At 36.3% G+C, this 10,819-nt stretch overlaps 1 protein-coding gene across 1 annotated transcript; it reads right to left on the minus strand.

The window, feature by feature from the left end:
* Nucleotides 1-653: 653 nt before the first annotated feature.
* Nucleotides 654-8,443, minus strand: LOC114387506. The gene is made up of 9 exons (XM_028347704.1): nt 7,874-8,443; nt 5,203-5,303; nt 4,748-5,096; nt 3,265-4,104; nt 2,664-2,721; nt 2,390-2,451; nt 2,192-2,298; nt 2,016-2,103; nt 654-1,427 (listed from the first exon to the last, which is right to left on the minus strand). Exons 1-9 carry the CDS (start codon nt 8,006-8,008, stop codon nt 1,113-1,115), a joined length of 2,055 nt encoding a protein of 684 aa, XP_028203505.1. The 5' UTR covers nt 8,009-8,443; the 3' UTR covers nt 654-1,112.
* Nucleotides 8,444-10,819: the final 2,376 nt, after the last annotated feature.

Consider the following 10,819-nt stretch of genomic DNA (forward strand, 5'->3'; position numbering starts at 1 on the left):
TAGATTGGATTCTCCCACTAATGATGATGCGTGATGATTTGCATTGAGAACTTCAATAACATTGGATGTTGTACAAGATAATTATACTATTACCATTAAAGAGCTTCTACCTATCGTCTTTGTTAGATTCTAAAGTTGAGATAAGATGGATGCTATTGTTGCAAGAATTTGAAACAGATCTACAGAAATGGAATGGGAAAGAAATGAAAAGAATTTCGACCATTATTACACATGAAAAAATTTCTGTATTGTCACTTACCATATTAATGACAAATTGATCCGAATTTTCCTATATTCATTGGTCTATGCCAATGAATTTTTAATTTCTGATACTTTATGACAAATTGATCACAAAAATTGCTATAATCCAATTGTTGTGATCATATTTTACTTGGTGGATCCTACTTAAAAAGGCGAATGCTGAAATTCTATGACATACGGAACATGGAAACTAAGGATTTCCCTGAAAAATTGATTAAGGTTCCACAAAGGATGCTTAACATTGCTATGGCTAAAATATACGATATAAGTATTGTGAAAGGAAAATAATGAAGCATCATCAACCACAGGTACACAACTGCAAAATTACAGAAAGAATAAAATATTTAATTTCCTTAAGTTCTGAAACAGTGAAGATAATTACGCAGTCTAAATGAAATTCAACTATTCCCCTTTACCCCTTTTTTTTTATTTAATCTTTTCATAGGTAGCACATGACAAAAAAATTGCAGAGAAACATGCTATCCCGCAACCAAAACCACAAGATCCACCTTATCCACACACTTCAAATGTACGGATAATTCCAACATATCCACAACATTCTTCTCATCTGTGCACTCTAACAAAATCAATGTCCTCCCCTGTAGCTTCAACCGATGACATAAAAAAATAAACATTATTGAACGTCATTTACCTCTTTTTTTAGAAACGTCATCTACTTACCTACATAGACACCTAGATATAAAATATCCTCCATGTACATATGAAAAAATCGAAAATTTAGGGCAGGCATCTTCTTACATCAATAATTTTTTTTTTACCAATTTTTAGGCCATCGGACATGAAAAAGCACTCTGATGAAATCGCAGTCCAACACCATCTTAAGAAATAAACTATGTTGTCGTACCCAAGCTGCCTTCTGGCTTAGATTCTGTTCTGATGTAGGTGAACCCACGACCAACAGGAGCAGCAACATTGCCGGTATTCACTGATGTACTACTGTCAGATCCTGATCCCTGAGCATCCCGCTTCCATTGCATGCTCCTGGCACCCAGTTTAATTGGGGGTCGAGCTCTAAACACACCAGGAATACCTCTTGGAAAGGGATGTCTGGAAAACCTAGCAGAAGGGAATGGAGAACCCTTAACAATGCGTGGCCATGCCATGGCTGGAGCTGATTCTTGAGGAGTAGCACTTTTCTTAATAACCTACAATAGATGAGTAATTGCAAAAACAAATTAATTCATCAATCTAGTCTTTAGCTAAAAAGCTAAAAAAAGTGAGCTCATTTTATGCATTAGAACAAAACACACTCGAGGTTTGTTAGGTATTACTACAGATGGGTTATCATTTGCATTGAGGTGTAGCACTTGAGGTGATTCTTGAGGTGTAGCACTTTGCATTGTGTGCCGGTTATCATTTGCATTGCACCGCTATCGTTAAAATGTTTAAAGATTTTACTTTTAACCAGGAGTTGACCAGGATCAGCTCACTGGATATAATTCCAAGAATCCCACTTTGATGCCAAATGTAAGTCAGGGTTAAATCAGAAATAAAACTTACACTGCTTTAGGTTTGTTAGGTATTACTACAGATGGGCAATCTAATACGCAATCAAAAGCCAACAAAAAGTTCTTAATTTAATGAGGTTATATGTGCCACAAACATCAATAGTGAGACTAGAAATTTACATCCAAAAAATGAAAGGGAAAGGAGGAGAAAAATGCCTGAAGCAAATTAAATATATAATTGATGGGAATATAAATAACTTGAGAGAACGAAACAGTGATAAATACCTTGAGAATTCTTGACATGAAAGAAGTGTTATCCAGAGATAATGCATTATCTGCCGCTTCTTTTCGCATGAACTCAACATAAGCTGCCCTGCTCAATTAAATGTGAATCAATATAACTTCGCCAAAAAGATATACTGAATATATAATGAATAAAACAAAATTCTGACACATCTTACCCTTTTGGCTGCCCTGTTGCTGCATCTGTAACTATAATCACTTTTAAAACATCCCCAAATCTATTAAAATGCCGAGACAGGCCATCTTTGGTGGCAGCAAAATGAACCTGTGACAACCAACATCAGAAATCAAACAAATCCTACCTATCCCTAAAGCCTTCACTCCCACACCAAGAACAAAAGAGTAAGAGTTCTTACATTGCTAACAAAAATGGTTCTGGAATCAACATCTTCAGATGGACGACCAGCAGCATTAGAACCTGAGAATACACAAGATGCATGCAATCAATTCTATACCTGATAAATACCCTAGATCTTCAAAAGATATTGTTTTTTTTTAGGAAAAAAACACTGTAAAATGATAAATACAACCCTTCACCATAAATAAATAATTTAAACACCAAGAACCAGAAATGAAATATTCGAATGTCTCAAAAATAAGAATTTCCAGTAGAGAAGATTTAAAACTCACCAGAAGCAGTTAAGTGAGCCTTGCTAAACTCTTTCTGAACATCAAGAGCAGGGTTTGCCTGTTAAATGACATGATATCAATGAAAGTGATGTACAGCTAAACAATCTAGGCGGTTATATTTCTTAATATTTAGGTAAAATACATTTTTTACCCCATCTAGTTTGGTTTTGAACCCTCTATCCCCCCCCCCCCCCCCCAATTTGACTTAACTGAGTAAAATTTTCACTTAAAACCAAATTATCAAGGTGATACTTGTTTGGATAAATTTCTCCAGAAGCACCTTTGGGAGAAGAAAAAACTGAAATGAGGTTCTTCATATGCTAAATTTAGATTATACATAAACTTGTAGAAGCTTTCTCAAGTAACTTATGTATAAACCTAATTTTAGCTTAGAGAGAAGCTCATTTCATGTTTTTCTTCTTATTTTCTTTTCCTGGAAGTGTTTCTGGATAAGCTTATCCAAACATGTCCTAAGTGTAAAAAAAATGCTCAGGGAGGTAGGTCAAGAACGAGCTATTCTTCAAGGAGGTGAAATGTATTTTACCCTAAATCATAACAGAAAATCAGTATCACAGAATGTAAGCAAGTATTGAAAACTCACATTCCCATTACTAACTTTTAGAGTGCTGGCATTCTCCTTCACCAGCCGTGTACTAGATCTGGGATCTCCTCTTTCATTGTAAAAAGTTATATTACCATCTAATTCTGTAACCTCTCGTGATACCTGATGTTGTGGAGGTTTCCATGTATTTACATTAACAGAAATATTCACTATCTTATGAGATGTGTTGGGTGATGCTGCAAGTTGCTCCTGTTCTCGATTCCGCTTTTGGCGCAAACTATCATCAACATTTTTTGCTACACTATACTGCACCATCAGTGAATCGTTGCCCCTGTTTCCAACAGAGGGGCTGATCTGAGAAGCTCCAGACACCCTATGATCCATGACATTAATATCATTAAACCCTTCATTGTCTGAATTAGAATCAGAAGGATAACCAGTTTCATGTCCCGCCATAGTTGTATTTGCAGCATACCCCCCATTGTACTCAGTTCTTTGAGAATGGAATAAATGATGTTGCTCCTGATGTTGGTAACTATCTTCAAGTTGCCTGTTGTCATCTGATGTATCAATACCACGACCAAGTCTATCAAATACACTTCCAGATGGCTTGGACTTTATCACATCTTCGGCAGCTTCTGCCACAGCCTTAATCATTGTAGCCATTGGATTTGACACCCTGGAAGCAAGCTGCATCCTCTGTGGACGTTCAACGAAAGATGAATCGCCAGCAGATGTAGAAACTACAGAACGAAGACGTTTTAGGGAAGGCTCCACTGACATGCCTGTGGCTGTCCTTGAAGTCGCTACTGCATCTCGCACTGCAAATTGAAGCAGCCTCCGTGGAGCAGCAATATTTACTTGTGAGACAACATCCCTCTGTAGAAGTTAATCAGTTAGATGTTTGAAAGCAAATGATCAATAAGCACTTTGTTATTCTATTGCAAAGAGAAATGCTAGGAAAACACACTTGAATACACTCTTTCTTATTTGATGAAATTTATTGAAAATAACACAATTTTGTGAGTCTTGCATCATATTTATTGATTTTCACTCTACATTTTGTAGTTTTCAATAGATTTGAACTAATAGAGTGTGTGAGAGAGTCTTCCTAGCACTCTTCTCATTAAAAAACAAAAATAGAGAGGAGAATAGGCTAACAAGGAAAGTGCAACTGAGTTGTGATTTTATCTTGCACAAGGATGATATTGATTTATCTCAATTACTAGGTGATGGAAATAAAAACATGTACAATCCTTCCTTGTGAGTGTCAATAAAATATAGGAGCTCAAATTAATGCAATTTATGTCTTTCTATTTGACATATTTCATCAACCTAAGCATCTTTCTAAAAGGAAAGTATACAGCATGGACATTAAATGAAAATAAAATAAACTAAATCAGTTAGTACACCTCCCAACTTTTATTAGCTTATGATAACTGATGAAATCAAATGGAAGAACTTAAGTTGAATAATGTCTGAGTAGACAGTAAATTGAGCAAATATTTGTAGCAATTCAAACCTTCATCCTCGGTTGTTCATCAGCTCGGCCCCTTTTCTTCTGAACTGGAGGCTTAGGAGATAGGGACCTTGGCCCCTGATTGGCTTCAAGCTCCAAATGAGCATTGTCAACCACAGAGCTTCGAATGGAAGGTGATTCAGCTTCTCCCCTCATCAATCCTTTCCAATCTTTGTTATGCCGACTTCTAGATAACTTACTAGATTTTCCTCTTTCTGACTGTGAGTTTAAATGCTGAGAATCATCCTCCCCAGCTTGAACCTCTGCTATAAACCTTTTTTTAGGAGCTTCATCTAGCAATGCTTCAGGTTGTACATATGAATCTAAATATATATCCAGATGATCCCAGAGCCTGTTAACAACATATGCATACATGTTAGCACATAATGATGGGTGTAAAAACTATATATGCTGCAATTAAATTAACTTAAAGCTATCTATCAAAGAGACCAAATTACCAGGATACAAATGAATCGCTGTTTTCTCCCAGAAAAACATTCAAATCATTCCTTGCTTGTTCTTTGTGCCTACCGTTCCTCAATAACACAATAACATAATCCTGTCATTGCGCAAACTAAAGTTAGTTTACTCAATAAAGTCAAATTCATCATAAGAAATTTTTAATACCTCATTGTAATTGCCACTGCAGCATATCTACTAATAGAAATACAATATCCTCATATGTACACAGCAATGACGACAACAACAACAATGGCTTACAAATAAAAATGAAATTCTGAAGTTAAAAAACATCATTGCACAACATAAATGAATGCTAAACATTGAAGCAACAACAAGTAAGAATTGTATCACTAGGCAGAGCTAGCCACATGACGACAACAACAACAATGGCTTACAAATAAAAATGAAATTCTGAAGTTAAAAAACATCATTGCACAACATAAATGAATGCTAAACATTGAAGCAACAACAAGTAAGAATTGTATCACTAGGCAGAGCTAGCCACATGAATCAAAAAACACCATTGGAGTATTGGACTATAACAAAATTAATTTTCAATAGATTTATTTAGGAAAATTCTTCTCTAATGGTTTCTCCTAAAATATTGCAGAGTATGACTTTCCTCTATATTATTTGTTAATCAGATTATCTTCTATTGATCTGCTTTTCTCACTAGAGGGTTTGCTGCTGTTAGGATCCAATTGCAAGGTATGGTACTTGAGACTTGAGTCCCACACTAGATGTATGGGATTCTAGTGTGCAGTTCAAAAGGCCATGGGCTCTTCAACTACAATAGCTAGCTTTTGCAATGTGACTTTCCCAATGTTCTCATTAAATGGTATCAGAGACTTCAGGCTTCAACCATGTCTCCCAACTGGAAACGAGCAACATGGGTAACGACATTGGCATTGCAGTGCTCCCCTGAACTAGTCCAAGGGCTAGTCTGTGGCCACGAGGCTGCGGAGCATGGTGGGATGTTATGATCCAATTTCAAGGTATGGTACTTATGTCCCGCATTGGAAGCATGGGATTCTAGAGTGGGGTTTATAAGACCTTAGACTTTCGAACTACAACAGCTAGCATCTATGGTGTGATTCTCCGAAGTTTAGTTTTTGGGGTGTGATTCTCCTAACCGAACTAGTCAAACAACTATTGCACAACCAGCCTGCATGGGCACGGGGCTGCGCTACTTTCGTACTCAAGCCTTCTGATACTGAATCCTAGATTATTCAATCTGAGCGTGGTGGGATGTTAAGATCCAATTTCAAGGTATGGTACTTATGTCCCACATTTTGGGATTCTAGAGTAGGGTTTATAAGGCCTTAGGCTTTCCAACTACAACAACTAGAATCTATGGCATGATTCTCCAAAGGTTAGCTTTTGGGGTGTGATTCTCCCAACAAAACTAGTCAAACGGCTAGTGCACAACCAACCTGCATGGGCCCCAGGGATGGAAGCATGGTGGGATGTTATTATCCAATTTCAAAGTATGGAGGCATGGGATTCTAGAGTAGGGTTTATAAGGCCTTGGGTTTTCCAAGTACAATAGCTAGCATCTATGGCATGATTCTCCCAAGGTTAGCTTTGTGGTGTTATTCTCCTAAGTTATCACTCTCTTCCTCACGTGTCACAATCTTTATATCACAATTAGGGGGCAGTCCAGCATGAGACTCACACGAAACTCATGCCTAGTGAGGTGTGGGGAGGATGGCATGCTTACCCCTGCAAGCAGAGACCAATTCCAGGATCTGAACCCATGACCTCTAGTTCACAAGGCAACCTTACCATTGTGCCAACCTCACCTCATCTTAGCATAAATATAATTCCCCCAAAAATTACCTATACTTTTCAAAATAGGATCTTGAATGATGTGTGTGTGTTCAATGTCACACACATGTTATAGCACAACTACATGAAGCTCATTTTGCATGCACGTGCTCCTGCCCAACATATGTAGGTTGTGTTTGTAAACTCATTGGAGCACGTCCAACCATGTTAAACAGACACTTGTAGAGTGTGTGCATAATGCACAGTGTATCTGCATCAAGGTATCACCCGTGGTTTTAAAAATGGTCCACAACTGCAATTTTACTGCAACATCAAGGTTTTTGGGCTCACCATTGGTAGCATTTGCCCACAAAGAAATTAGCAATTTAAATCTATGATTTCCCCAAATCATGATATCAACCACCAGGGACACGAAGTCACATATCAAAAGAAATTAGCATGCACTACAACCTGCATCACATTTTCAAACACATTAAATATGCTAGCCTTCAACATTAATGCACAAGTGACCTCCATTTTATTTTTTTCAATAAACCCTAACATCTCCCACCTTACATTATATCCATATTCCTAAACACACGCCATAACATGCAGAAAAAAACCCTAACCGTTCAAGCAACAATTTACACACATTTTCCAACACAACCCCCTCCCTCATTCAACACATAACACACACAGCATTCACAAACAACACACCACTACACAAAAATTTCAAGACAAAATCACCATTAGTTCTTCACAGGAAAACCACCGCGGGACCAATTTATTTATCAGTCATATTCACAAAAACAATTTCGCAATCAACGTCACACTTCGCCCTCAAAAAAAAAAACCATTCCAACAACAACAATCCAGAAAATGCACAATTTTCGTTCGTACCACAAGCGTGTCGTCCGTATAATCCCCCATGAACTCCTTGAGCTTCTCCATCAAACTCTCCTTCAGCCTCACCGCTCCGTCGGCGGAGAAATTCGCCTTGATCAGCCGGTTGCCGTCCCGATCGTCGCTCCCCATCTCCAAAACAAGAAATACGCCAAACAAAAAACCCTAACCAAACACTTTCTCCCTCTCTCTATCTATCTATCTCCGTCCCTCTCTTTCTCCACCGAAATCGCGAACCTATCAAAACCCTAATCCGCTCTCGAACGTATCAAAATCCGCGACGGAAGAAAGAATCGGAGAATGCGAAGAAGCGGAGAGGGGGAAGAGGAGAGCGTATCGTGATTTTGTCGGGAGAGTGACGGAAGATGTTCGCGCAGTCATGGAAAACCCGCGTAGTTCCGTCTTCGCGGAGAACGAACGGTGGAATGCGGAAGAGAGAGATATATATATATAGGAGAGAGGGAGGGGTTGGGAAAAGATTTGGATTCGCGGAAAAGAGAGAACCTAATACAGAGTCTGAGTCGGTTAGTGTGTATTTCCGTAGTACGCACCAAGATAGCGCAAAGTGGGATTGGGATTGTTTATTGGTGCTGAGGAGGCAGTGTGTACAAGGAAAAAATATTGTGCACATGCAATTTTATGCTCATGTGGATTATGATGTGTATTTTCTGTAAAAAAAAAACAAATAAAGTTTAGGAAAAATATTTATTTGATCTTTAATTATAATTACACAAATTTTATCTTTTTAATTAGTAAATTTAAAAATTATCTTTTTTGTCTTTGTACATCCACTTTTGTGGATACTTTTTAGTTCCTTTTACAAAATAAGAAAGACTTAATGGTAAAGTTTGTGTAATTGCAATAACAAAATGAATCCAAAAGTGTTTGTATATGAACTAAACAGGATGAATTCAAGTATAGAGATTAAAAGATAAAATTTGTGCAATTATAAGTATCAATTAAGTAATTTTTCCTTTTTTATTATTATAAATTATAGATGTCTTCATTTATTGAGGATAATTATTGTTGAGACATTAAATAATTTTTATCACCATTGTCGCTATCATCGGCTCTCACCACCAACACCGCTACTACTACCACCATCGGCATCGCCACCACCTCCACTACTACCTCCACCACCATCGTTGTCATCGTCATTGTCATTGTGGTCACCACTAGTATTTCTTCTATCGTCGTTGTTAACATCATTATCATTATCATTGTCATTTCCACCACATAAAAATACTCTTAAACTAATTTTAATATGATATGAAACTTTCAAAATGAGTTTATTTGTAACTAATCATATTTTGAAAATTGGTTTAAATTTTTTTAAATTAAAACTAAAGACGGATTGTTATTTTAAAATTTTGAAACTCAAAACTAAAATCACCCCAAACAAGGCCTAATGTATTGAGTTTAAGTCTTATGAATGAAAAAAAAATATTATTAGAAAAAGAAACCCAACTTAAAGGTAGTCGACTAAGTTTTTCCGTGGAATTTAATCAATAACAAAGACAATGGATACTCCATGCCTATAAAATAGTAACAAAAAAATCAACTAGACAATATACATATTATATAGTAAACAATTTTATTTTTAAATTATTTACCAAAATAGAACAAAGACATATATGTGCCATATATAAAGACTTACATTTTTAAAAAATTAATTTATATTTGTTTTAACATTGTTAGAAGAAAAGTAAAGGTATAGGTCAAAGTGGCATCATTTAGTGATGCAATAGTAGTGTATCTATAAATTTACAATTTAACTATCGATTTATCTATAAATCTATTTATAGGTATTTTTCCCACCCAAGTATAACACATTTAGGTAAATTTATAAACAAATATTTTAGTGCAATTTTGATATAGACATTTTATGCGACTTTAATACGGTCACTAAATGGTATGTATTGTTCAATGTTCAAGAGGAAATATTTTCAATTCCTCAATAAATAAGGTCCTTATTTCACTTTCAATTTTTCAGTTAATGTTTTTCAAATTTTGAATTTATGTTTATCAATTACTCAAGGGGGCATTTGTTTCACAGTATAGTTTTGTATTCCCAAGCTCCCCTTGACTATCCTTTCAAAAATCATATCCAAGCTTCGAACCTAAAGTAGTAGATGTTACTTGACTCACATGGCATTTTGTTGTGCTTACTCACAACCTTTAGAAGCAGTAATCCCATGATTATTCTTTTGAGGTTCCTTATCTTAAATGAGTCTTGTTTGAGAACACGTACCTAATACATCTTTCATGAAAAACTCATCTATAAGATCCCCTAGAGAAGATGTTTACAAACACTCTATGTCTAAGTGGATTTGGCTCTAAAATCCAAGAAAGTATGGGCTAAGAAACACTAGTATCAAAAGCTAAAGATATGTGTGTGTATGTATGTGTGCAATACAACTTCTTGATGTATACCCTCTTTATCCTAATTTCCTTCCTAGTAATGAGCTTCAACGTCTCTTCATCCTTAAATAGAGCTTGAAGTTGACCATTGCTTCTTCCTTGAGAGGCTTGGAGGTCAAGGAGATCAGTTGTGTGTTGTCTCCAATAGTGTAGTTGGCTCCTACTTCTTCCTTAGCTGGAACAATTTGCACACAATTTAAATTTAAAATTATGGTCATTGGTGCTTGTGCTTGTTATTGGCTCATGGCTTCTACTTTCTCTAGCATAGCCATGAGTATTGCAACTTCAGAAAAATAAGTCTTCTGCAATAGTAAGGTTTCTTCCTCCTTTAAGTAGATGCAGTTTTCTCATGACTCTTTTTCTTCTTCCTCTAGCTTTTGAAGTTGGATATGCTTCAGATTTGAAATACCTTTGTTTTAGGGAAATGCTTCACACCTTTCTCCATGCTTCTTGATTAAGTTTTTTCTTTTGGAAAACACTCAAAGCAAACCATTAGTAGCACAAGTATAAGGGAATTAGATT

The sequence above is a fragment of the Glycine soja genome, chromosome 15 (genome assembly GCF_004193775.1).
Source record: "Glycine soja cultivar W05 chromosome 15, ASM419377v2, whole genome shotgun sequence".
In the NCBI taxonomy this organism is placed as follows: Eukaryota; Viridiplantae; Streptophyta; class Magnoliopsida; order Fabales; family Fabaceae; genus Glycine; species Glycine soja.